The sequence below is a fragment of the Cyprinus carpio genome, chromosome B23 (genome assembly GCF_018340385.1).
Source record: "Cyprinus carpio isolate SPL01 chromosome B23, ASM1834038v1, whole genome shotgun sequence".
Classification (NCBI taxonomy): domain Eukaryota; kingdom Metazoa; phylum Chordata; class Actinopteri; order Cypriniformes; family Cyprinidae; genus Cyprinus; species Cyprinus carpio.
In genome coordinates, this window is record NC_056619.1 from 8,728,695 (window position 1) to 8,754,024 (window position 25,330).

The window sequence follows — 25,330 nt, forward strand, 5'->3', positions numbered from 1 at the left end:
ACTATAAAGTTTTCTCTATTCTGTCTACACATATTTGAGAAACAGAACAGTGTAGTCAGCAAGCTTGTGTATATTTTGAATTAAAAGGAACAATGAATTAAAACCAACACATTTGTTATACAGTGCTAATGTGGCTGTGGTGTGTCATGTGACAAGCTTGAAGTGTAGTCATAGAAATAGTAAGGTGATACATTGTAAAATAACAGTCTAACTCACTCCTGGGGCTCAGCTTGAATATTTTAAACTTACGTGTGAAAGGGTTAAATAAGTAATAGCACACCTCCTCAACAAGCCGCATGATTTGAGGTATTATTTTTTAGCAGAAACTGTGGATGAGTAATGCGCCAAAGTGTAATACTTTGGCTTAGAGGTATGTTGAGGTCTTTTTAAAAAAAATAAAAAATTGGAGAGAGCAATAGTAAAAGCAGGCACCGCTAATTAGCCGAAAACCAACTGTTTAATTCATGTCAAGGCTGTAGAAATACAAAGTGACAAAAATTCTGCAAGCTATTCCTGTAGCACTTTGTTTGGACTAATTGAGCACAGCATGCTATTAATGGCAAACTGCAACCGTCCCGTCCTACACATGCCTCCATCATGCTCTCAGCGTTCCTAATGTCCCATGAGTTCCCCTGATGACAGTATGCTGACATGCATTGTATTGTGCTGCATTTGGCAGTTCTGTAAGAATAAGATTCTGTTTTCACAGCCTTTTTTCCCCATGAGCACAACCGAGGGCGAATGTGTTGCACAGGTAAACTGGAGTTAATCAGCCAAACATGCACTCTCAATAAACACAACATTTAGTCTGAAAACGAAGGTACAATGGCTGCTTTGTTGGCTTGGTGGCCAGACAGTCAATGGCTCTGTCCCAAATGCTAGCTTAAACCATTGCAGTCCATCTCTGAGCCCACATTTTGGTGACGTAATGCTGCATAAACTGTCGGGTATAGCAGTCCAACATGAAATACATATAAGCTTAGACCCGGCAAAAATATGCATAAAAGAGGCTTGTGAGAACTGTTGAGAATCAGAAAATGGTAAATGGAACACTTTACTGTCTCCTGGACTTCACAAATGGTCTATCGCAGGACCTCAAATTCACATTTTTGACAGGGCCAAAGTGAAAATTCTCTCTAGGAGTCACATTATCGGTGCTGATATTAAGCATTTTTATGGTTATCATTCATTTTCAAAACCAATTTGTCAATAAAATAATTTAAAAGCATTTAAAGAAAGTTTTTTTTTTTCTCAGAGCCCTTGTTATTTGTAACTTTAACAATTTCATTTTTTTACACCAGACATACATATTGGTTCAAAATATCGGTTATCTGTTTACTTGATCTGTAATAATTGGTATCGGCCCTGAAAAACACAAATCGGTTGAGCTTGAATTATCTCATTGTTTACTTATCCTCAAGCCATCCCAGATGTGCATTATATGGCTTTCAGAACATCAATGTTTATGTCAACTGTGAACTTATGAACCCATGTATGAATGTTGGTTTGAAGCGATGGTTTATAGTTTGAAAATGTAAAAATATTAGTAGTTTTTTTTACCCATGCCTAACATTTCTCTTCAGAAGTAAATGCAGTGATTCATCAATTGGGGTCATGTGGATAACCATCGGGTATGTTTTGTGTAGTTTTTGAAGCATCAAGTTTGAGGGATTTATCCACTTGCATTATACGGACTCAAAAGAGATGGATTAATTTTCTAAAAATCTCCATTCGTGTTTATCTGAAGAAGGAAGGTCAGTCATATACATCTGGGACAGCATGAGGATGCATAAATAATTTTAATTTTTTGATGGAGTGTCCTTTTAACAGGCACTTTTCAAGGAAAATTTTGTGTAATCTGATGATCTACAAATACAAATATATTAAAAAATATTTCAGAATAAAATTTATATAAGATATATTTGAAATACTTTGTGTCTATCTATCTATCTATCTATACATCTATACATCTATACATATATAATAAACATTAACTGATATATATATATATATATATATATATATATCTATATATATATATATATATATATATATATATATATTTCAGTTAATGTTTATTTTATTTCAAGTTATGAAATTTTTTTTATGGTTTCAGTTATCTAAAATAACACTGAGCTGCATTGTGGGGATCCATCTGTGCTGCCCTCAAAACCAGACCAGACGGAAGCATCTGAATAGACAGGATGTTGCACTATGACATAACGTCTTCTTCTTAAATATAAGCCTCTTTTCGTGGCTTTTTTCCTCTCTAGGCCCTAACCCAGTAAGATCCATCCTCTCTGCTCTGTCTGCTCTTTATGGCCTCCAGGGCTGACAAACTGAAAAAATGACCCCCTCTTTTTTCTCCACCCCCATCGCAGGGCTCAGAGAGAACAGATCATTCTTCATTTATGTTTAACAGTGTCCCGTTTGCTGTGTGTGTCTGAGAGGACAGTGTCTGTGCTTTAGAGTCAGGGTTGGGAAGGTTTTGATGCTCACAGAAGGAGAGCAGCCTCCCACGGGAGCTTATTTGCCTGTATATGAGTCAGTTGTATGAAGTTCTGCCCTGATCGTACAGAAGAACGTAAATTATTCAGAAGGCAGTTAAGCTTTGTGGTCTTGTGGGTGACAGCATGACTCGGTCTGATTGCTGTGAGTCAGCGCAGTTTTCTTTTGCCGCTTCATAAGACCCCCTTTCACATTCATTGGATTCACTGACATCTTTTAAATGTACAAGAGGCGGAAAATGAAGGGGTAGGTGGTGATGCCTTCCAGGAGACACTGATACCTTGGAGCTAAAAGCAGTTTTACTTCCCTCAGTATCGAATCTGGCTTTGCCTCTTGTTTATTTCCTAGGAGAGCCTTTTATACTTTCCATCATGATATTTTAGCATGGAAATATAGAATCACAAACCTCTCAAAAAAGGGTCATTGCTTCTTGTTGTATTGCTCTGTTCCTTTTCTCGACTGTAATTAGCGGTTCTTGCTAAGACAATCATTATTATGATTGCTCATACTTTGTTCTAAGCCATAAGTATTAAACTTTGGGGTGTAACTCATCCTGTTTGTAAAATGAATACAGAAAAATCGTGTGATTTTGTTACGTTTTAGTTTTTCTGGCACAAATGGTCTTCCATAGGATCCTTGGCAATATCTAGAAAACAGAGTATCAAGACTTGGTGCAGTTTTGTTATTGTTAAACTAACTCTATTTAATATTGTTTTCATTCATTAAAATAATTCTGAAATTAAATAAATAAAAAACTAGATGAAAAAATTAAATGTCTAAATTTTAAGTATACTAAAATTACTAAAATATTGAAGTACTAAAAGTAAATGGTAATTAAAGCTAAATGGATTTCTAATTAAAAAGAAAGAATTTATGATAATTGAAAACTGAAAATAGAAAAATGAAAGCTTATTCAAAATATTAGAACAAATTAGTAAAAAAAGATGCATCAAGGGTGCTTGTAAAAAGTGTTCAGAATAACAAATACAAATCCATTTTTAATTACATTTTATTTTATATATATTTTTGTTAATTGAAATAAATCTACATCTATGTTGCCTTACCAACGAACTGAAATAAATAGCACATGATAAAATTACTAAGCTTAAATTAAAATGAAAATTTAAATATAAAAATGAAAGCTAAATCAAAATATTAAAATAACTATAATATTATATAAATACTACTAAAATAACACTGCTTGGTGGCTGGCTCTTTTGACTTCAGTCAGTAAGCAGCAACCTAACCACACAGAACACATTAGCATTCGCATATCATTGGCCTGCCTGTGAGTTTTGCACAGACGAGTTTTGCAAGCACCTCTGACATTTTGTTCAGATGAAATTAGGGGCTTTATTAAATTTAAACTCTAACATTCTGGTGTATTATCATTGTGGTTAAAGAATCAAATTTAACAAGACAGACATAGTTATTCAGATTTTTTTCAGACAGAGATAGGAATCTGTCTCTCTGTGTCACTGTCAGTGTGGATAGGTGTGTTCGTTTGAAAAAAACAAACCCTAATTTGCATAATCCTAATGAGTCTGTCTGCCTATACGCTCATTACAAAGTCTATTTGATCTCCCAGTCTAGCAATACATTGCAGCCATTGCTGAGACTGCTGAATCGGTGAGGTAAGTGGGAGGGATGTATTGATAAGTGAATGAGGCTGGCCAAAAGAAAGGCTCAATCATTTGAGAACTGAGTTGGCTACTTTGACTGCCATTTTAAGAAATTAGTTTAATCAGTAAATGAGGATTTCGTTACTCTAGGCTTTCTGCCATCGTGCCTAGCATTGACTGACAAGGGCTAATCTATGAGCTTTTTCATTGTACAAATCGTACAATTTCTATTCTGTCTAAGAAGCAGACGTCCTTCTAGATGCAGCTTATTTACTTCAAACCCTTCCTACTTTGAAAATCATAGGCTTATATGTAAAATTCCAGAGTTAGATGTATTAAGTGCTTTGAAATTCATCCCCGCATGTCTATTTCAAGTTCCTCTCCATTAGAATTAACCATCTTCTGTGGTAAAAAGCTTCAATGCCGCACAGTTGTTTAGGTCTTTACGTTTACATGGCTTAGATGATTCCCTTGTTGAGTCACAAGCTCATCAAGTCACTAGCAATGCTAATATCTGAAGCTCGTTTTAGATTATTCCGAGAATTAAAAAAAAATGACCCAGCTGATTAACCTTTAATGTCAGTCATCAAGAGGATACCCACTGGCTGATCTCGCGTTTAATTTTTTATTCGGTGGCCGTTTTCTCCATAGACAGTTCGTGTTTGTATCACCATGGCAACAGAACTTTACAAAGAGCACCCCTTTTTTCTCTTTACCTCAACGTTGCATATCTTTTTGCTGTCATTTTCCTGTCTTTGGAGATGGGTTCATAAAACAGGCCACAATCAGTGTCTCAGACTGAGAGTTTGTCATTGTGTCATGGTGCATGTTTTAAAGGAGCTTTGTGACAGTGACGGTTGTGGAGGAAGTAAACACAGTTTGGTCGCTGAAGCACGATTTAAATACATCGGATTGAAGACAATGCACAAAATGATTCAACCTGTAGCAGAGGTACTCAAATGTTGTCCAAGAGAGACTGGTAGAATTTGGTAGAAGCCTATCAAATACAGATTCAGTTGTATTCGTGTTTGAGCTCTGAGGAACATCAATTTTTTCATTAAATGGTGGTTTTGCAGCATTGATCGATGTAGCCAATCACAAACATGTCTGTTGAGCTCATGACTCCAATATCCACTCACTCTACACAATTTACAAAGTCTGGAGTCGATGCTACTTGCCAAAAATCAGAGCTGGTCTGAGTACATGATAGGCACAGGGGATAGCTCACCCGAAAATTTAAATTCTGTCATCATTTATTCACTCTTCACTTGTTTCTTTTTTCTGTTAAACACAAAAGAAGACATTCTGATCCTGCTATAGATATTCTGTGTTGGTAACCAAACAGTTGACGGTAGCCATACACATCCATAGTGTGGAAAAAATACTATGGACGTCAGTGGTTACCTTGAACTACTGTATTTGGAATTGAAATCAATGCCTTCAATCAACTGTTCAGTTACCAACATTCTTGAAAATATGTATTTTGTGTTCAGCAGAAGAAAGAAACTCATACAGGTTTGGAACAACTTGAGTCTGAGTAAATGATGACAATTTTCATTTTTGGGTGAACTATCCCTTTAAGACTATGGGTCTGTCCAGTCTGGGATAAAAATCTACCTCAGTTTATGTACTATAAGGTTACAATTAACAACAGAGCCCAAACTTAAATTTAATTACTATTTATTTTTAAATATAATAATCAACAATCACCTCAAAAAAATAAAATAAAAAAATAAATTATATGCAAACATGTAAATTGCACATAATGCAGTTTATGTCTAAATTATAACATTTCTATTGTTGAAATATATTGATTTACACGGTGGCTGTCATAACTTGTTTCGTAACAGATTTATTTAAACATACATTAAATAATTAAGACATCACAAACAGGTAGAGTAAAATAATGAGTATACCGTCTAATATTTTGTGAAATGTTCTTCTCTAGACTTCATTTCTCTAGCGACCTAATGAGCTGTGGACACTGATGACTTGCCTGAGGTAAATGAAATGCTACCTGACATTTTGTTTACAAGCTATTTGAAGTCTTTCCGTGGTTGAAACACAGATTGAGCAATAACATGATGCATGAGATGTTCATTCATGTTTATTTCACGTTAAAACTAGTAGTAAAGAAGAAGAGATGATGCACGCTCACTTGCGCTCCATGCTGCTGTTAAACTGAGGCATTTATACAGTGATCTGTCGTGCCTCAAAGAGCCTCAAAACAACATTTATACATGTATGAAAAATGAACATAATTTGAAAGATGACACTTTGTTTCTGATCTAAAGTAACAATATATAAAATGATTCCAATAACGTTACACTAGTGCCGTGGTTAAAACAATGCAGTATTTGTTCAGTACACATGGGTCCTGAACCGAAAGACCGGTACCGAACATTTTCAGTGCAAATACATGTACTGTTACACCCCAATGCCCAGTGTTTTAAAATCTGTTTAATTTTTAACAGTCATGTATTTTTTAGCCCTTGAGTTCAGAATTTAGTCAGAATTTTCGCAACAGTGCAAAACTTAGACCCTGAACTGAAGTGATTGACAGCTTCACCGATTATAAAGTGTGCGTTCTTCGGTTGCTTTCATTGTATAACTCACAATTTAAATAAAAGTTCTATTTTTCAATGTACTAACAGGACCAGCAGCCAAGTACACAGTGCAAAATGTCAGGACTGACAAAATTAAAATCACACTGCATCATATTCCCGCTTCTTTTGGGTGCAGATTATAATAAATATACGTTAACATGGCAATACCAATTTCCTCCCAAGAGTGCTAGTAATCTGGCTAAATTATTTGACAGAATTCTCACCTTCTAATTATTTGTGTCCTTATCTGTTTGGGAGTGCCATAAAGAGCCATATTTCATTAGAAATTTATGGCATGTCCTTGAAAGAGAATCTATGTCTAATTCAATATTCAGTTATCTGCATGCCCTTGAACTGCTCCGCGATGCGAGGTGGCACGTTCTTAAAGGATGATGTCTGCATCTGTGGATCCTCACTTTTCCCCTGCAGAATTCTCCAATAGAAAATGTCCACTTTCCTTCTTGCCTTAATGTATTTGTCAGTGGTATGGATAAAGGCAGATGTTGTAACACAACAAAGGCTGTTTCACAGGATTTTTCAGGGATGGCCTTTCCTCAACTTGCTGTGATGCTCCTGTGGCTAGAGATGTTTGTTCACACTTTTACTGGACTGCATTTTTATCGCAGCCGAGCAATAAAAGGCCTCTCTGGTTTGAGGTTTTACACTCTTACTGAGAACCGTACATGCTTGGCAGCCTTTCAATTTAACTCCCGTTGCTTCATAGGATGCCTTTCAGAAACTCGGGCAACATCCTCCAAGTCGATTTGAATGGGTTTTAGCTTTAAACCGCGGACAGAAAAGTATCATTCTTAGGACAAGGACGTTTCCGTGCTGGACTGAACGCCGCTCTGTTGCATCAGCCAAATTTCACTCAGGACAGATTGATGGATTGGAGGTAAACAGCATTAATATGAATGCTCCAATTAATTTGAGAGGGGCCGTGTATGAAATGCATGCTAACTAATGGCCCTGAAGAAAACCTGCTTGCCTTTCTTCGTCACGCTCCTCCTCTCTGCCTGCACACCGCTCTCGCAGACTGATTGCACCGGTGACGTCACCACTTCCTTCTGTATGCCACCATTTGAGGACTCATTGGCTTGGGGCTACGAATGAATCTCGAGTTGATATGTTTTTCTTGCACATGAGCACCCATGTTATTGTATTTGTTTATTTGAAGTTTGCTCTATGCATTATACTATTATGGCAGTGCTGTCTGAACAGATTTGTTCCAAGATGGTAAGTAGATCTTGCAAAACTTAGCTGTTAGTTTTTTCATAAAGTCTCTCACTTGATATAAGACTCAGCTGATGTTCGGTTGTTTTTTTTTTTTTTTTTTTACAGTGGAGTGCTTTCATGCGTTGAACAACGGGGGCTTTGTGCCTTCTGAAAGGGCACCGCAGCTCCCTCAAAAAGAAGTCTTGCCATCACAGTAGCTCTGTTCCAAAATGTAGTGAGCTGAATCTGTAGGCTACATTTTAAAGGGATACTCCACCCCAAAATGAAAATTTTGTCATTAATCACTTACCCCCATGTCGTTCCAAACCTGTAAAAGCTTTGTTCGTCTTCAGAACACAATTTAAGATATTTTGGATGAAAACCTGGAGGCCTGTGACTGTCCCATCGACTGCCAAATAAATAACAGTGTCAAGGTCCATAAAAGGTATGAAAGTCGTCATCAGAATTCTACATCTGCCATCAGACGTGCAATCTGGGTTATATGAAGCGACGGAAACACTTTCTGGAAGTGAAGAAAACAAAAATAATGACTTTATTCAACAATTCCTTTGTCAACAGTCTCCTCTGTGTCTCTTCATATCACCGTATGCTGTGTATGCTCTTCTGTATCATCCGCGCCTCAAGGATGCGCTGTTTCTACGTGTATTTAGCTTTGATTTGAAAGAAAACATCGCATCCTTGTGGCGCGGATGACACAGAAGAGCATACGCAGCATAAAGTCGTTATTTTTGAATAAAGTCCTTTTTTTTTTTTTTTTTTTTTTTTTTTTTTTTTTTTTGCTTACAAAAAGTGTTCCCATCGCTTCATATAACCCAGATTGCACGTCTGATCCAAAATGTAGTCGAAATAATTATGTTGCTTTCTCTTGTCCATAGTATCATATTTGTCATTTGTAGAGATAATGCAATGTAATGCAACAAGCTCATATAAAAAAAAAAAATCAAAGCTGGAGAATAGGACAGTTTGAGATAAATGATGATTATAAATACAATTCATGCAATACTGAAAATGATCAGTAATAATCTATGTATACTATGAATATTTATGCAAATTAAAGGAGTAATTCACCCAAAAAGGAAGTCAGTTATCATTTACTCACAGTCATGTTGTTCCAAAATGTTATTACTTTCTTCATTGTAAAAGATGATACATAAAAAAATGGTTACACTTTATTTTAAGGTGTCCTTGTTATAGCGTAATTATACATTTAAGTATTGAGTAATATTAATTAACTGCATGTACTTACTATATGGTTAGGGTTAGAATTAGGATTTGGTTTAGGGTTACTTACATGTAATTATGTGTAATTTGTTGTTATTATAATAGTATGTTACGTGTAACAAGGACACCTTAAAATAATGTGTTACCTAAAAAATAAATGAAGGTGGGAGGGAACTGGGACAGTTGGTCACCATTCACTTTCATTGTAAGAGCATCTAGGATATTCTACTAATCTTCTTCTTTTGAATTCTATGAAAGTCATACAAGTTTGGAATGACATGAAAGTGTATTTGTAGATTTTTCATTTTCGGGTAAAAATGCCTTTACCCCAATATATAATTTCTAATGCCTCTAAATTATCAATATGATCAAAACTGAGAAATATTTTTACTTAATTTTTGAAAAATGTTAACTGTATAGGTACAGCAACTGTATCATATTGTATATTTTTTTGCTCATTTTGGGCCTCTGAATAAAAAGTAAAAAAAAAAAAAAAAAAAAAAGAAATAAAATTAATCCTTGTTTATTATGTTATTTTTTTCCATATTATGTATGAACCATAAAAAAAACTGATGTAAAAAAAAAATACAAGAATGTGGACTGAAATTATTTTTCTTCCTCTCCCCTTAATAATTACTGTTTTCAATTTCAATTTATTGAAGAACATATCAGATTTTATTTAGTATATCAGCACACCTGGTTTCTTTTCACTAAAAAGTTTCAAAACAAAGAACATTGTACAAATACCAGAAGAAATATTTTTTTTGTGTTGGAAAATATGGGGTCTACAAGTCAAAAAGGTTGAGGACCACTGCTTTAAAGTATTTCATCATCTCAGTTGTTTCTCCTTTACTAAAATTAATCATTGACACACACACACATTCAGAATCAGTCCCTAATGAGCTTCCATTGTTGTTTGGATGCAACCTAGGATACTGTGTACGGAGGCAGTAGACAGCTTGCCAAGTTATGGACCATAGCTCCTGTCTTCATGCATGAGAAAATATGGAGAGGCTTTCCCTCATTGCTTTTTTTTTCTCATGCACATTTTGTCATTTCCCTGAAATCATTTTGTGTGAACTGTTGACATGTTTGTCTTGAGTTACTAGAGCCTCTGCCCTGTGCCTTTCTTCTGCTAGCATGCATTCTGCCATAAATGATGGATTTCTTTAGCAGATTGTACTACAGATGAGTGATTGTGCTTGGAGCTACGGAGAACTGGTCGCCAAGTGTAGATCCATTTTCCAACAGCAAGGCTGCAGGGAGAGAATGAAGGGGAAGATACTCGATGACAAATGGCACAGTAGGGCCGTCATTTTGCAGGAAATTATTCCCCATCATTTTGCTGGCTTTGGGGGCATTTATCTAAGCAGGCTGGCATCCTGAACTATACTCCAAATGGCTGCTATAAAAAGGGTTTAGTGCTTGATTTTAATGAGTGTTATGTACAAGAATGGTGTCTTAGTTAAAAATAAGATTTTTTTTTTAATTTTAGCTTTAAATACACTTTTCAAGTTAGCACATAAAGAGATAGGCTAATTGTGAAATGGCAAGTGACAGGATAAAAATAATAGAAGCACAGTAAGCAGTGGTAGCATGTGGTAGAAGATGACGTAGTAAGCAGAGGTTTGGATCCAGCTTTTGTCCCCTTATGATCCTGTTAATACACAATTGGAACTTAGATGTCGATTTGGCCTTACAGAAATTGGAAGAGAAAGATAATTGCCAATGCAGAGAAATTAGCTTGCCATTTTGCAATCATTTTGTGAGCATTTTGACATTTTAAATGTTTTGGGTGAAGAAGACATTTGTATTCCCAGTTGACACTGGCAAGAGAGCAAAAAAAAAAAAAAAAAAAACACCCTTAAAAACCTGCCTGCCCCATTTTCAACCTTATGATAACATGTCAGCCTATTAAAGAGATGTAGCAGCTGTGCTTATCTAACAGTATGTCAATAAAACAAAATTTTTACATTTTATTAAAAAACTGTGAGTGGTGTTAGTGTAGGGGTATAGGGCATGACTATACAGATGGCAGTATATATACTTCACTTTACAAATGAAAGTGTATAGCTGGGGGATTGTTATGGATTGTTAGATGGAAAATCAGAGCAGGACATTAATTTTAAACTCTGTCTGCCTTAAAATTTTTTGACATAGAATACAATACATGCTTTAGGATTATTTGGTTGTCCTTGAGCGTAATAACGCAGCTATCAATAGCAACTGCATTTACCATGCTGTCCACCTTTTTGCTTTACCCATCAGAAAGCTACCCTTTTCTGCAGAATCCAAAACTTTCATTCATGAAATAATTTATGAAATCCACACATTCCTTGGTCTTTGTGTGTTTAATAAATATTTCAGATTTTGCTTTCAGCTAGCAATATGAGTGAAGTTCAATTCACATTTCCATATTAACCCTAGTATAGAATATGAAGCATATACTTGAGAAGCAAAAAAATACCCTAGTTTTATTCAGAGGCATAAACTGAATAACAATATGTTCAAACCCAGGCACATTGGAAACATGTGTCTCTAAATACATTTCTGCAACACCGTTATAATGTACTTTACTGCACATTTTACGTAAGTTTCAAAGTGAAATGCCCAGAGAGTGGCGCTAAAACACACGATTAATACGTGGCACGTTTTTATTACGTTGGTACAGGCACGTATTCCTGTGTTTTTATAACACTGCTTGAGGTATGTATTGCGGCTGTTAAGAATTCAAAAATCTGAGGAGTGTCACTAAAAGTTAATGCTCTTTTGTTTTGGAAATATCCCCTACACCAAACCCAACCCTAAACCTACCCGATAGTGTAAACAAATGCAAAAGTGATATAAAAAGCAGTGCTGTTTTAATATCCTTTTACAGATTTGAGCTGTTTTGTCAAACAGTAGTTTCACGGGGTTCATACCGGAGCTCTTCATCTCTCAAGTGGAATGCCGTATCGCGTAAGCTAACGAGCAAACCTACTGAGTCAGAAAACTCATGCATATGAAGCTGTGTAAGTGACGACAACGTTCAAAAGTATCAGTTTTCAAATCGTGCAGGATGTTAAAATGGTTTTGAAGTCATAACATAATATTCTGCAAGCAATTGTGTGAAAATTTGCCTTTGTAAATCAAAACTCTACCTGTAAATCATTCTTTGTGTGAAAAGGAATAAAAGTTGTCGGAGTAGATTTTGTTCATATTGATCATTTTCGGGCCTGATAGAGTAGGCTTTATAGGGTTACGGTTCTTTCCACAGAATTCTTCATATTTTCCCCTCTAAATCATCACAGAAAATGCAACAAAGGTCTGCTAAATATATGTACTATTTAACAAATTCCTTTTCCTGAGTTGTTTGTTATGCTTCAGCACATGAAGGTTGCAGTTCTAATAGCACCATGCGACTGATAAAAGTGTACGGCTTGTCACTGGTTACATCAGGTTCACGTCTCCATATGTCCATATGGCCTGGGGCGGTGCCAGCTCACTACTGCGCTCCCAATGTGCATCATGGCAGAACTGGGAAATCTAGAAAATGCCATCTTCAGGCAGTCTTGTTCCATAATTTCGGCTCTCAATTATCTCATGATCACTGCATAGATATTTTGCAGCATTTTTTTAGTTTTGACTACATCTGAGCAAACACACAAAACACACACACTCTAGTTATCTGATATTATAAGAGTCCAAGTCATCTTCTACAGCATCACTGAGCAGTTGGGATTATCCCTGATCAAACTCGACCTCTGACTTGATTATAAACAAAGACATGGTTACATGTACAAACAACATTATAGTTGCTGATCAGATTTAATTCCGAGTGCAACACGATAAGGCTGCTTGATCTCTGTTTGGGCATTTTAATTATCCATCATCGTCTGTGTCAAATGCTGTTTTGATCATGGTGAGCGCTTTAGTCGGAGGAACCACTTCACATGAAAGCTACTACACAAAGGTCAAAGTGTGCATCTAATCACTGCTGTTCATTAAGAGCATCAGGCAATTAATTATTTAACTTTTAATTTTAGAGTTGATGTTTTCAAAATATCACTTGTTTTAAATGTTTGGTTCATCCCATAAAATGTTATTACAAATCTGCTTTCTACTGTGGAACACAATGCAGAATGTTAACGCTGCTCTTTTCCATGCCATGAAAATGAAAAGGTAGGGTGCAAAGCAGTCCTTATGTCTTATGCACTATATTTCAAGTCTTCAATACATTTATTCCTCATATTGTATGATATAGGAGAATATGAAGCTTACAAATTAATGCAGTTGCTGATTTTTACAGTACAGGTCCTTCTCAAAAAATTAGCATATTGTGAAAAAGTTCATTATTTTCCATAATGTAATGATAAAAATTAAACTTTAATATATTTTAGATTCGTTGCACACCAACTGAAATATTTCAGGTCTTTTATTTGTTTTAATACTGATGATTTTGGCATACAGCTCATGAAAACCCAAAATTCCTAAAAAATTATCATATTTCATCCGACCAATAAAAGAAAAGTGTTTTTAATACAAAAAAAGTCAACCTTCAAATAATTATGTTCAGTTATGCACTCAATACTTGGTCGGGAATCCTTTTGCAGAAATGACTGCTTCAATGCGGCGTGGCATGGAGGCAATCAGCCTGTGGCACTGCTGAGGGTGTTATGGAGGCCCAGGATGCTTCGATAGCGGCCTTAAGCTCATCCAGAGTGTTGGGTCTTGCGTCTCTCAACTTTCTCTTCACAATATCCCACAGATTCTCTATGGGGTTCAGGTCAGGAGAGTTGGCAGGCCAATTGAGCACAGTAATACCATGGTCAGTAAACCATTTACCAGTGGTTTTGGCACTGTGAGCAGGTGCCAGGTCGTGCTGAAAAAACGAAATCTTCATCTCCATAAAGCTTTTCAGCAGATGGAAGCATGAAGTGCTCCAAAATCTCCTGATAGCTAGCTGCATTGACCCTGCCCTTGATAAAACACAGTGGACCAACACCAGCAGCTGACATGGCACCCCAGACCATCACTGACTGTGAGTACTTGACACTGGTCTTCCTCCAGACTCTGGCACCTTGATTTCCGAATGACATGCAAAATTTGCTTTCATCCGAAAAAAGTACTTTGGATCACTGAGCAACAGTCCAGTGCTGCTTCTCTGTAGCCCAGGTCAGGCGCTTCTGCCGCTGTTTCTGGTTCAAAAGCACACGCCTGTGCACGGTGGCTCTGGATGTTTCTACTCCAGACTCAGTCCACTGCTTCCGCAGGTCCCCCAAGGTCTGGATTCGGTCCTTCTCCACAATCTTCCTCAGGGTCCGGTCACCTCTTCTCGTTATGCAGCGTTTTTTTGCCACACTTTTTCCTTCCCACAGACTTCCCACTGAGGTGCCTTGATACAGCACTCTGGGAACAGCCTATTCGTTCAGAAATTTCTTTCTGTGTCTTACCCTCTCGCTTGAGGGTGTCAATGATGGCCGTCTGGACAGCAGTCAGGTTGGCAGTCTTACCCATGATTGCGGTTTTGAGTAATGAAGCAGTTTTTAAAAGCCTCAGGAATCTTTTGCAGGTGTTTAGAGTTAATTAGTTGATTCAGATGATTAGGTTAATAGCTCGTTTAGAGAACCTTTTCATGATATGCTAATTTTTTGAGATAGGAATTTTGGGTTTTCATGAGCTGTATGCCAAAATCATCAGTATTAAAAACAATAAAAGACCTGAAATATTTCAGTTGGTGTGCAATGAATCTAAAATATATGAAAGTTAAATTTTTATCATTACATTATGGAAAATAATGAACTTTTTCACAATATGCTAATTTTTTGAGAAGGACCTGTATATGGCCAAAAAGTAAGATGTAATTCTAGTAGCTTGTAATGTAAATCAGTGAGATCGTTGTAATAATATAACACTATATCACCCAATAAAATCTTATAAATGATGACATTTAAATGTGTATTTTCATAATTAAAGCTCTTTAGCTTTTTTAATGCAATGCAATAAAATGATGATTGAGAAATGAACAAATAACAGTTCCTCAAAATGTCAAAAGGAGATGTTTAGCAGAATGTTAACGCTGCTCTATTTCCATGAAAATAAAAATGTAGGGTGCAACTGTATAATAAATATATATGTATATTATAGAGGTTTCACAAAAATGATTCTGTATGAACTTTGGTTTTAAAGTTACGGTTCAATATGTTTTCGATAAAAGAAAAAAATAGCTATTTTTTATTGTATAATAAACTGCACTTTACTGAAAAAGTACTTTACAACTGTAACCAGCTACAAAACTTCTTTGGTGAAGATATTTGACATGCCTCTGCTTATGGATACAGTATATTTTAACAAAAGGTTATATTTTAGTCAGAATTATTGCACTTCCATTCTATTGTGCTTCATCTGCTTGACATGAATGCACAGCCTGGCACTAATTTAGTCAAGTCTGAATTTTAACAAAGATTCACTTTGCATTTTTTCAAAATGTACAACTGTATGATGCAAGCTGTGTGCTGATGAAAACGAGTCTGAAATGCATTAAACAACACATCTGACAGGAGGACAAGCCGCTTAAAAACTGAAGTCTTGTATGATAGATTGAATTCCTTAATAGAGCACATGTTTAAAGAAAGTAATGTGGGTTTGGGAGGACATGAGGGTAAGATAAATGATGACAGAAGTTTTCTTTTTAGGTGAACTATGCTTTTAATTCCATATTAGAAATAAATGTAGCTTATCAGTCTACTTTCCAACATGTCCCAGCTTACGAGTTACTGTATATGCTATGATTGGCTCTGACATTTTGTGAATTGGATGGAAAAAGTGTAATATAGATTTGAAATTATTCACAAAAGTTGTGTGAATTAGACACATACGATGATATAATTCAAAAGATGAGACAAATGACGCAAGCATATTTTAAGCATAAACAAATTCCACTGCCATTAGTTTCAAAGTGATTCACTGATGATCCATCGGCTAAATAATTTACTGTACAGTCTTGCAACACTTGTTAAAAAACCTTGTTTTTTAAGTTTACAAAAATCTAAAATGCCATTGATCTAAACAACATCATTAATGGTGCAAATTTTAACACTCTAACAAGCATATGAGCAAACTTCTTGAGGAGAAACATCTAAACAAGAAAAAAAAAAAAGACAGGAGCAGAACCGCCCCATGTCGGATTCCTCATTATGTCTCCCGGCCAGCTGATTAGGTGTGTATTGACCAGAACAATCATTCATGTATAACGATCAGGGGGTGAAGCAGATGACATTAGAGAAACAAATCTCCTGCATGTTATTTAATTAACTGAGAGGCCTGATCTCTGACAAAGCAATGCATTTTATCTCGTCGCCTTGGAATTATAAGGGTATATATGGTGAATATATATAGTCAGTGAAATATTTTTCAATGTTTATTAAGGGTGTATAGGGTCGCTAGCAACCTGAGGTAGGCTATGTACAGTAATAGTGTAAGTATATTATTCCTGCACAACAATAATTAAATGTCTGATGACTCAATATGTGCAATGGACCTTTTTCTTCAAAGTGGCACTGCTTGAAACACAATGGTGACGTGATTTTCATTTGTACTGTAATTATCACAGGCATAAAACAAACAATATCATATGCAAAAATTGAACTGGCTTGAATGGCTTTAATGCAGAGCAATTACTGTATGCAGTGAAATATAAGATTCACTGTCATTTGATGGTGGACGTCGTGAATAGAGAGCAAAATGTTTTTGAATCATTAAAAATTATAGTTTTGAGAATATGTTTGAAATCGGGAATATGAGCCAGATGCTGAATATAATGGGGAAATGCACTCTGAAGATGACAGCGATAGTAAAATCATCTGCTTAAATTGAACCCTTCCAAGTTTAAAAAGGTAACAAAATGTGCTTTATTTGATTCTTTTGTGATTGTTATTAAAATAGAATGAGTTTTAAAGTTTTTAGTTTATTAGTACTAATAAAGCATACTGTATATTCTGCATGACCATATTCTACATCCCAAATCCTACTCAATACCTAAATTTAACTACTACCTTACTAACTATTAATAAGTAGCAAATTAAGAATTTATTGAGGCAAAAGTCGTAGTTAATAGTTTGTGAAAAGCAAGAATTGGACCTTAAAATAAAGTGTGACCTACAGGTTTTAGCTTGAAGCTCTTAGGTGGCAAGTAAACTGAGTAGAATTGTATATTCAAAGTAATCTGTAAAGTAATTACTTTTTTTTTTTTTAATTTTGGATGTATATATTATTAATTCTGATTACAAATTCAACTAATTTATTTTGTGTATAGCTGGTCACGTGTGGACACTGCTGCGAAATTATTTTAACAAGTTTTTCCCACACCAGACTGCTAATGTGTTATCGGCAATTTTCGAAGAAATCTTAAACACGCACATTAAAACAAAACAAACTGTGATTGTTTTTTTCTTGTCTCAGTCGGATAATCTATTCCTGTCTGAGTGGGCGGTTCTTGGCCCAAAATTAGCTGCACCTAAAACAGACGATAGTCAGAAGTCTGGCTTCCTAAAGCTTGCTGAAGGCCTTGGTCTGGGGCTAAAGGATAGTTCACACCAAGCTGATAGGTTTTTCATCATTTACTTATCCTCATGTTGTTCCAAACATCTATGACTTTATTTCTTCAGTGTAACTTTTGAAGAAACTGTTTTTGACCTTTCATTGTATCAGCGAAAATATGACAGGATTTACATTTTTGTGTGAACTGTCTCTTTAAGACTCAGATAACATTCTTATGAACCGTTATTATTTCTTTTGATGCTAGAGCTAGGTTACAGTTAGGAAAAGGTTAAGGTTAATTGACTTCCGGGAGATGTTAAAGAACACATACTTGGAAAAAAGCACAGTTGGCATTTCTTTATTGAACTTTGTGTGAACCTACCGCGAGTGTCATACCCTTGATAAAGTACGTCTTTATCTCAGAATAATGGTAGTCAAATCAGTATAATATGCTAACCCTATCATCAAAAAGGCTGCATATCACAATTGTGTTATATTCTTTGAACTGAAGTATTTAAAGATCTCAGATGGCGCTTTACAATAGGTTGATTTTTCCCGGAACTGTCCCAGGAGTAGGAACTCAAAAGAGACCCATTACAGTCAAGATGTGTCGGCGTTTGTGTAGCATTTGAGCCGAGGAGGATCTGTAGCTCTCTGAATGTTAGGAACAAGGGACGGTGGGCCAGATGTTCTGCTATTCATCCTGTGCTCTTTTCAAGAGCTGCAGTTTCCTGAATATTTCTCACTGGGAGTTTTTTAGCACTTATATACATCCACACAGTGTCATCTTCTGAAGTGTTTAGTTATTGGTCTTTTTAATCTCCTCAGATATGTTTGTTGTAGTGCAAATTGGCATGCGTGTGGTTCGAAACTCAACAGCGTTAAATCCCAATGCAAGCATCTGGATGTAGAATGTTAATCTTGGCTTTTCAACACTATGGTTACTAATGCCACATTATCCGTCATCTGTTTACAAGGAAGATGTAATTATACAGAGGAATTAAAGTCTCACCTATTAGGTAGCAATAATTTGGTTGGCATTTTTAAGCAAGTGTTCACTCCTTGGTTCTCTGAACTGCACCCCTGTCTCCCCTCAAACCTGTCTAGTATTTCTTCTGAAGCTTCCCATATGTCTGAAGGAGCATACATTATCTTTTTCTTTTTAATGAATGCATAATCAGAATCAGAGTCATTTTATTCATTATTATAAGTCAAGCGGAGACCCGGGGCAAGTGTAACAAATCTGCCTGCCATCTTTTGGTCAAAAAAAGCATTTATATGTACCAGTAATAAATATATTTTTGGACATTTTTAAAATGTAATAAATAGATTTAAACATGGTAAAATGTGTCAAATAGAACTGAGACTGGTAAATTCATATTACACTGTAAAAGAGATTTTTTAAAAGTTGATTCAATCCAATGTGTACCGTGCCATTTCCTTGTAATTTTTTTGTGAAATTTATTAGCAACTTCTGAGCGAAAATTGTTTCACAGAACTTTTTATTTATTTTTTTTTTAGTGGAAAATGTGTTGAACTTTTGTGAAATTCCAATTGTGGAGGTGAGATGATGTGTAGAAATTAAAAATAACATTTCAGTCAGATCATCAAGTCAAATAACCTATATCCAAGATTTGGTAAATTTAATTCTTAGTTTGAAATGATGATGTCCCTCTAATATGTCTTCTGCAACAGAAATGAAATCAGAGTGTTTGGACTACATAGCTACTTTTAAAAAAGGCTCACATTTCATTACATTAGCTCTGGGTGAATTATGCTATTATAATGTTAAGCTATGAGTCTCCATTTCATTTAGTTTAATTATTATTTCTAGTGGTTTTCATCAGGATGTTGTGCTATGGACACATTAAAGTGTTTGCAGGGTTGACTGAGTCTTCAGCAGAGACAGGCTTGTTTCTTTAAGCCTTAGGCTTTACTGAGCCTTTAGTTTATGTCAAAGGTTCAACCTCTATGTGTTGAGACTTCTAACAGTGTACACACATACACTTATATACATTTTTAAATAGTTTTTTTAATATATTTTTTAAATTATGTGTCATACTTTTATAATATAATTATTATAATTTTAGTAAAACATTAAATTATTTTTATACAAACATTGATTTGTGGTAACTTTAATGGCTAGACATAAATTAATTTCTAGACCATAAACTGACCTTCTTAGCCCAGTAAAAGGCCTCATCAATATATTGATCTGAACACACATTAACTGAAAAAGAAGGAGCTGGAAAAGCAACTGACTGTTACTATTCTAGTGCTTCATATCTTTCTGTAGCTGCCATTTAATTCGGCTCTACTCATTTTTAGTAGATGAGATGTAACTATAGCTTGCTTCTGCCACGGAAGAAAAAAATAAATGTAAATATAATTGTGATGTTTTTATCTAATAATTCAGACTTTTTACTCCTAATTCAGAGTTTATATCTTATTTTTCTGACTTTCTTCTTTCCTTGTAATTCTGAGTTTATATCTCACAATTTGAACTTTTTTTCTCATTCTGAAAAAAAAAAAAACTGAATTGCGATATAAAAAAGCAACTTATCTCACAATTCAGAACCCCCCACCATGTAAGAAAAAAAAAAACTGAATTATGAGATAAAACATTGCAATTACCATTTTTATCAAAACAAGCTCATATATATTTTTTAAAACTAATTTTGTGAAGCTCATTTCATTGTAACATTAGCTGTATTGGCCCATTTGAAATAGCTTGATGCGTGCAGTTATACGTTAACCCATGTTTGCTGTTAAAACAGGAAGTGTGGGTGGAGCATTTCAAAAGGCTTGTCCCAATATTTTTAAAATAGCCAATATTTTTGGTCCATTTTGATGTGAAAAAACGCTGTAAATTTTAAATGTGTAATATGATAAAAGTGAATTTTATCAATGTTTGGCATTAAATCTAAAAGAGATATAGTCTTTCAGGGTTTTCATCTTTACATTTCTTTAAACGGTATCTTACACTGTAAAAAATGGCCGTGAATTTAACGGTAAAAGACTGTAAAAATACTACACTAAAAACCTGTTATATGGTTAATGGTAAATTCCCCTACTGTATACGGTGAATGACCGTAATTACTGCAATACATTTCAAATTTTACATTTTTTTTTTGTTGAAATAACTATGTTTCTTCTTTCTTTATATTAGGGTTGTGTGTTACACCTAATGTTGTTTCATGTGTGTTACCGTGATGGTTTTTAGCATTTGTGTGAATGACATTGTGCACTTTCTATATATGTTAGTGTTTAAAAGCTGCTTGTGATAGGCTTTGGTTCATCATGTGACTTTCTCATCACCACCTGCATCTGGTGATTATCAGTGTATTACAAAGGTACAAAACAGATTTCAGTACTTCAATAGGTTGATATATTAACATTATATTAGTTAATGAAATTATGGTATTCAACTAAATTTAAGTTAAAACGTAAAACTCAAAATGTTGCTACCGTATTTTTTACAGTAATTTTTTTTTTTACATTGTAGTTTTGTTGTTTTGTTATCATCTTTTGAATTTATTATCATTGAATATCAATTATGTTTTGTATGTTTTGCTCACATGGACAGTTTGTTTAGATCTGACTTGAGATGTTTCACGATCTTGATCTTTTCTCCATCATTTCTTGTCCTCTATTCTATGAATAAATACTGTACATCAAGAGAGCTCAAATCCTCAAGGCGGTAACAGTTCAGCTGAAATAATTAAAGCATTAAGTCCTCCATTACGGCAAAATGCAGAGCTTCAGTTAAAACCGGTTAATTGGTAGAAGAGATAAGTCAGCAACCAGAGTTAAATGTATAGATTAGCCATTTAATGGACTGGCTGTTTGTCTTCTGATTGAATCACGGGTACATTTGCGGATAGTACTTAAAGAGCGAGCGATAAAAATGAGCATGGCCAAATGGGGAGGTTTGTTTGTTTGAACTGCGATGCTTATATCGAGTGATATTTGGAGAATTTCTGTGGGGGAGATGTTTGGGGCTTTTAGTAGCACAGCGTGGTGCAAGTGAATGAGATGGAAATGAAGGCGATTAGCATATTCACAGTGGAGTCAAACTGTCAAGCTGCGACACCTAAACACCATTAAACACAGAGAAGTTTATTTGCTAAAAAAGGATTGCATATTTAGGCAGGTTTTAAGCGTTTTACTGTTTTTAGGTGCAGCTTCTACATCCATCTGTCTTCTATCTGTCTTAATTTAACAGAGATCACAAAGACTTCTATTTTGGAGAAAGACAAATAGCTTATTCAATAAATAAAATGCTTTCACTGTACTCAAAGTGAATCTGTTTACACAGATTGTTAATTTATTAATATGAGATCATCACTAGCTAATTATACTGCAGACACGTAATGTTTTAGATGATTCTCATGACCATATGTCAATAAACACATTCCCTGCACTGTCCTTTCACAGGAGCTTCAGTAGCTTCAAGAAATAGTCAAACAGACTCCGTCCTGGCCATTTGGTGACTAATTATGAAACGTTTGCTCTACAGATCTCATGAACATATCGCAGCACGGCTCATTAGATAAACCAACAGAAGTGTTTGTTTGTTCTTCACCTATTGAATCATATTAAAGGGACAGCTCACCTAAAAATTTAAATTAAAAATAATTTAATTACCTTTTGTTGCTCCAAACCCATGTAGCATATTTTATGGAATGTAAAAGATTCTTTAAGAATAAAAAACCTCTTTAATGCTATCAAAGTGAATTAAGAGACTTAAAAGTAGCTCCGATATGTTGCCAGCAGTCAAATACACAGCATTTATATGTTCATTAGACCTGTTAGGCCTATAAAGAAGTTAATGTGAAATTAATATGGTGAAGCAAGAGGAAAGTTTAATCTGTTTAATGAGTTTGTTCAAATCTTTTTTATTACTTTAGGACTACAAGTGATTGCTATGTCAGAGAGAAGTTCAGCCGTAAAGAATACAGCAGACGGAGGTTACACGGTAAGCCTAGGATCTATCATTTATTAAATATTATGCCTTACAATATGTTTGACTATCTTTCCATCATTTGAAATTCATTCATGAAACATCCTTTCATGCACTGCTTTTGAACACTTCACCATTTTTTTTTTGAAACTATACACTTTGATCACTTCTATTCAGGATCACGATTCAAAGATGTCGGATGAACACAGAGACACGGATGATTCGTCAGAGAAAACACCTAGTAGGATGTCTAGATCGCCGCAGAAATCCTCCAAAAGACCAAAGACAGTAGCTGTGAAAGTCACACTGCTAGATGGATCTGCCTATGAGACCGGGGTGGAGGTACAGTAGCTGCTGGCGTGCGCTAAAACTGATTTGTGTTGTTCTGTAGAAACATGGTCCCAGACCTCGAGGGCTCTCAGGGTTTCACATTCTGTTCTCCAGTAGTGCTGTATTCCTTTGTCAAGTCAACCACATGCCTGCAGACTGCTTAAACAGCTAGATTAGTTGAGATTTTTCCAGCAGAGCCAGACAGTGTAGCTGAAAAATTATATAGGAAATACTGTATATAATGTTACAAAATATTTCTACAATTTCAGAAAAAAAAGGTACAAAATATACATTTTTCACTGGATTGGCAATCTGTGGTACAAAAGCTAAAAGGTACATCTTTGTACCTTTTTTCTGAGAGTGTATTTGAAAAAAAATATATCTTGTTTTATCAAAAAAAGAAAAAGAAAAAAAGAAAGAAAAAAAACTTTTATCATGATTTCCAAAAATAAGAAATGTTTCTTTGGCAGAAAATCATCATATTAGAATGATTTCTGAAGGATCATGCGACACTGAAGACTGAAGTAATTATGCTGAAAAATCAGCTTTACATCACAGGGATATATTTAATGTTAAAATATATTAAAATAGAAAACAGTCATTTTAAATTGTAACAATATTTCTGGTTTTATGTACGTTTGACCAAATAAATGCAGCCAGAGATTTCTTTCAAAAACATTAATTATATTATTTTTCTGATACCTTTTGGTAGATTTTTTTAGAGTAATTAATATTTATTTATTTTTACTTTTTTTTTTTTTTTTGTTTTTGGTGTAATATATTTGCAGAGATGTATTCTCTTAAAAGTGTAATTATTTTTAATCATAAGAAATGATAAGCATAATTTAGAAGTAATCCACTCGACATAATACAATTTCTTAATATAGTTTAACATATTTAATCATTAGAATTAATTTGCATCAAAATGACAATATATATATGTTTATATTTACTAAAATATTTTTAAACATAAAATTGCACAGGGACACCTCTTTGAGTTCATCCGCTCAAATTTTTATAGAAATAACTCAGTTTTAGCACTCGCATACTTAAGAGAATATGTGCGAAACTTTAATTAATGGTGTTGGGTATTTTTACTTTATCTTTAATAACAAATATGTAATGCATTTTATGGTGCTAAATTAAGACTACACTAAACTATTACGTTTGACACATACAAACCAGCAGCTGGATTTACAGTAATAATATGCATAGATATTAGAATAGTGTCGAACAAAAAATCCCAATGATGTTCCTCTGATCCCTGAACCTCACATTTCAGTCCCTCATTGGAATTTTCACAGCTCCATGTTGCCTGCCGCAGTGCTTCTGGGAATTGCAGCACATGGGATATGAATGCTAGTGAGGGCTGATGTGGTGGGGGTGTTCATTGATAGGTGAAAAGCACTCCCACACTAGAAGCTCTCCAGGGAGCTCCACATACTGCTCTGAGATCAGTGCCATGTCTGCCTGTGTGCCCCAGGGGTCTGCTGGCTGATGGATTTCCAGGGTGTTTTCAGACAGGGCTCTTCTCTGGGGTGTTATTCGTGGCTCTCTGGTAGCTTCTCCCATCCTTTGCCATTACTGATGCTGCAACACCTACTGAGAGAGACAGACTGTCCAATCTAAAGGTCAAAGGCCGCCTATACTTCCAGTCTTCTACGTTTGGCTGAAGGGGAGGAGGATGGGAAATCTATAATGGTGACATATTAGTGGTCCCATGGAGTAAATAATACTAACACCTTTCAGAGGAGGGTATGCCAGGCTTGTGCGTTTGTCAACCTTGGCTAAAGTTCACGCAGATTTAAAAAATTTGCTTTTTAAATCTTTATTTCCTCCACAGAATACAAAAGGAGGTATAATGCCCAAGCTGCTCTTTTCCATATAATAATAATAATAAAAAAGATTTATACTTATCAAACTTCAAAGGACAAATAGTGACAATATGACAAGAAGCTGCTTTTGAACACTCACGTGCATGTTTGCATGTTAATTTCTTTAATAACTAGCCATAATAAACCATCAAAATCAACACAAAGTTAGGCTTAAAAAACTATTTTACTGCTGTGATTTTCTGCCTAGTTTTAATTTCTGCTTTTTTGTTGTTTGTAGGCTATTTTCTTCTTATTAACTTTGTTTATTTGTACTTAATTGTAAAACATAGTCATTGTGAACTATTCATGAAAAACCTGAAGGAATTTTTACTTAATTAAAACAACTTGAAAGCTACAACACATGCCGTTTTGTGTGTATAGGTGTAGTTCAAGAATGACATTTTTAATCCTGTATGACTTTCATTCTTCTGTGGAACATAAAGGAAGATATTT

The 25,330-nt window shown here is 35.1% G+C and overlaps 1 protein-coding gene across 7 annotated transcripts in view; it reads left to right on the top strand.

Moving 5' to 3' along the window:
* The window catches only part of LOC109076873 (band 4.1-like protein 1), a 60,032-nt gene that overhangs the window by 2,362 nt on the left and 32,340 nt on the right, over positions 1–25,330 (top strand). For all 7 annotated transcript variants that reach the window (XM_042751095.1, XM_042751099.1, XM_042751094.1 and 4 more), the window contains exons 2-3: positions 22,621–22,688; positions 22,851–23,015. In XM_042751095.1, coding sequence (XP_042607029.1) covers positions 22,638–22,688; positions 22,851–23,015 — 216 coding nt within the window. In that variant the 5' untranslated portion in view covers positions 22,621–22,637. The remainder of the gene's footprint in view (positions 1–22,620; positions 22,689–22,850; positions 23,016–25,330) is intronic.